The sequence below is a fragment of the Limulus polyphemus genome, unplaced genomic scaffold (assembly GCF_000517525.1).
Source record: "Limulus polyphemus unplaced genomic scaffold, Limulus_polyphemus-2.1.2 Scaffold9209, whole genome shotgun sequence".
Classification (NCBI taxonomy): Eukaryota; Metazoa; Arthropoda; class Merostomata; order Xiphosura; family Limulidae; genus Limulus; species Limulus polyphemus.
In genome coordinates, this window is record NW_013674819.1 from 10768 (window position 1) to 13863 (window position 3096).

A 3096-nucleotide genomic window follows, 5' to 3' on the forward strand; every position below is an offset into this window, starting at 1 on the left:
GGGAAATGTAAAACCTGATTGTGAAAAGCTCCCCACAGGTATGTGTATAAAGCTACAGAAAGGAATTCCAAAAACACCAACAATAAAATGTATGTATAAAGCTACAGAAAGCAACTCCAAATAGACCAACAATAAAATGTGTATAAAGCTTCAGAAAGCAACTTTAAAAAGACCAACAATAAAATGTATATATAATCCTACAGAAAGGAACTTCAAAAAGACACAAATAGAACACTACAAAAAACAATTCCAAGAGAGTCAACAGTAAATTCCACATAGAAAGATAAAAGCAGGACATCCAACAGAAGCAACAAAAAAATAATTCCATGTACATTAAAAGCAGCAATTCCAAGAAGATCATGCCAATAATAGATTCCACACAGAAAGCTACAAGAATAAACTCCAAGAGGGCCAACAATGAACTGTACATAGAAAGATATAAAACAAAATTCCAATAAAACTAACAATAAATGACATGAATTACACAAAGAAGGAATTCCACATAAAATCTGAAGGGAACCTAAAAGAGACTCCTTAGACAAAGCCAGAAACTGCCATGACTGAAAGGGCACGCATGATTGGTGGGACAGGGATTTGAACATACAACTTGCAGATTGCAAGTCTAGCACCCTAACCACCTGGCCAGTAATGTGGAGTTGGACCTATATATCATGGAATTAAAACAGGTGGTAACATGTGAAGTTGGATCTATTTACCATGGAACTGAAACAGGTGGTAACATGTAAATAAAAACAGAGTAGTAGTTCCTGCATCAAAGACCTAGTAATAAGAGGCTGGTCATTCAGAAACATAAGTGAACACAGCCAATGTAAAGACATCAAGGATGATCTGTGGGAGTGGCATCCTTTACTCCACATAAACAAAACATACATTCAGCTAAGCAATAGCTGAAGTTTAGATGTAAGGAAAGCCTCTGGGTTATGTGGACTTTTAACACGAGAAAGGCCAGGCATGAGAAAGAGAAGGTCATATGTGCTGCATTTGATTGTTAATTCTAAGTATCTCAAAGTAACTCAAAAGATTATACGGTAAATACATAACAGGTTTATCAAATAAAAACTACAATAATGATATACACCATCATAAGATTGATACATGCATTTCACAATGATTTGATATAATGTGAAAAAATAATGTTTAAATTAAGTTTTTCATGAAAATCACTAAAAATACAGTAAAATCAGTAGTTGACATTAATCAAACATTTTAGAGCAATCAGCTATAATTAAGTAAGATGCTAATTTAATTTTAATCAAAAGTATTTCATAATAAATAGTCATAATACAATACAGCTTTAATTGCATGTACTTCATTAAGAGAAAATGTGTCTGTAAACAACCTGTTGAAACTTATCAGCACACTGTATGACTATGGTGTATATTACTTAACATCAAAGTATAGAACTATTTCTGAAACCCATATAATTCTATATAGCACTTCTCAACCAAACCTTCAACACCTTCATTAATACACCTGTCATCGTCCACCAGAACAAAGAAGTTGTCCATTTCACATGCCTGGTTAGGAAGACATTGGGGGAGGAAGGTTTGTGCCCATTGAGGAACCACTGGTGCTGCTAGATTGTCAGATTTAACATTATCTAGACTATATCTCTTTCTATCATACAGCACAGGAACTGTAAGGTTTTTAAAGTTTATTCCACCAATTCTCTGTGGGGGTACCATACCTGATGAAGAGATTGGATAAAACAAGTTGGTATTTGTAAGGAAATTACTAGATATACCTGTCTGAGAAACATCAGCAGGTGTAGAGATGTTTTCTTGGGTTTTCTCACTAGGGGAAGAAATAGAAGTGGTTTCTAACTGTGCAGGGTCACTAGGTTTGGAAGGAGTGGTAGTTATCTGAGGACTAGGAGTTGGTGGAGGTTCGAGAATGTCTCGATACTTAGACACCATCAATACGGATATAAAGTAAACTACAGCCAAGGCTATGAACTGGGCTTGTTTAGTCTCATCCTAGAAAAAAAAAAAAGTATAAAAATTACTTTCAACAAAAACAATACTTAACATTTTGTAACCTATTTCAACTAATCAGAACCTGTGATAAGCTTTCCACAATCAGGTTTGATGTGTCAGATTTCCCTTAAAATACAACAATATAACTAAACCAAACACGTGATCAACTACTCTACAATCAGGTTTTACATTTCCCTGAAACAATTACAATATAACTAAACATGCACATTTTATTGTTGGTGTTTTTAGAATTTCGTTCTGTAGCTTTATACACATAGTTTATGGTTGGTGTTTTTGGAATTTCGTTCTGTAGCTTTATACACACATTTTATTGTTGGTGTTTTTGGAGTTCCTTTCTGTAGCTTTATACAACATTTTATTGTTGGTGTTTTTGGAACTCCTTTCTGTAGCTTTATACACACATTTTATTGTTGGTGTTTTTGGAGTTCCTTTCTGTAGCTTTATACATACATTTTATTGTTGGTGTTTTTTCCTTTCTGTAGCTTTATACATACATTTTATTGTTGGTGTTTTTGGAACTCCTTTCTGTAGCTTTATACACATAGTTTATGGTTGGTCTTTTTGGAATTTCTTTCTGTAGCTTTATACACATGGTTTATGGTTGGTCTTTTTGGAATTTCGTTCTGTAGCTTTATACACATAGTTTATGGTTGGTGTTTTTGGAATTTCGTTCTGTAGCTTTATACACACATTTTATTGTTGGTGTTTTTGGAATTTCGTTCTGTAGCTTTATACACACATTTTATTGTTGGTCTTTTTGGAGTTCCTTTCTGTAGCTTTATACACATAGTTTATGGTTGGTCTTTTGGAGTTCCTTTCTGTAGCTTTATACATACATTTTATTGTTGGTGTTTTTTGGAACTCCTTTCTGTAGCTTTATACACATAGTTTATGGTTGGTCTTTTTGGAATTTCTTTCTGTAGCTTTATACACACATTTTATTGTTGGTGTTTTTAGAATTTCGTTCTGTAGCTTTATACACATAGTTTATGGTTGGTGTTTTTGGAGTTCCTTTCTGTAGCTTTATACACATAGTTTATGGTTGGTGTTTTTGGAGTTCCTTTCTGTAGCTTTATAC

The 3096-nt window shown here is 33.7% G+C and overlaps 1 protein-coding gene across 1 annotated transcript in view; it reads right to left on the reverse strand.

Annotated features, from left to right (window-relative positions):
- Window positions 1-3096, reverse strand: part of LOC106475811 (lipopolysaccharide-responsive and beige-like anchor protein) — a gene marked incomplete at both ends in the record, with an annotated part of 22985 nt that overhangs the window by 10567 nt on the left and 9322 nt on the right. The window contains one exon of the mRNA XM_013936485.2: window positions 1766-1997. Coding sequence (XP_013791939.2) covers window positions 1766-1997 — 232 coding nt within the window. The remainder of the gene's footprint in view (window positions 1-1765; window positions 1998-3096) is intronic.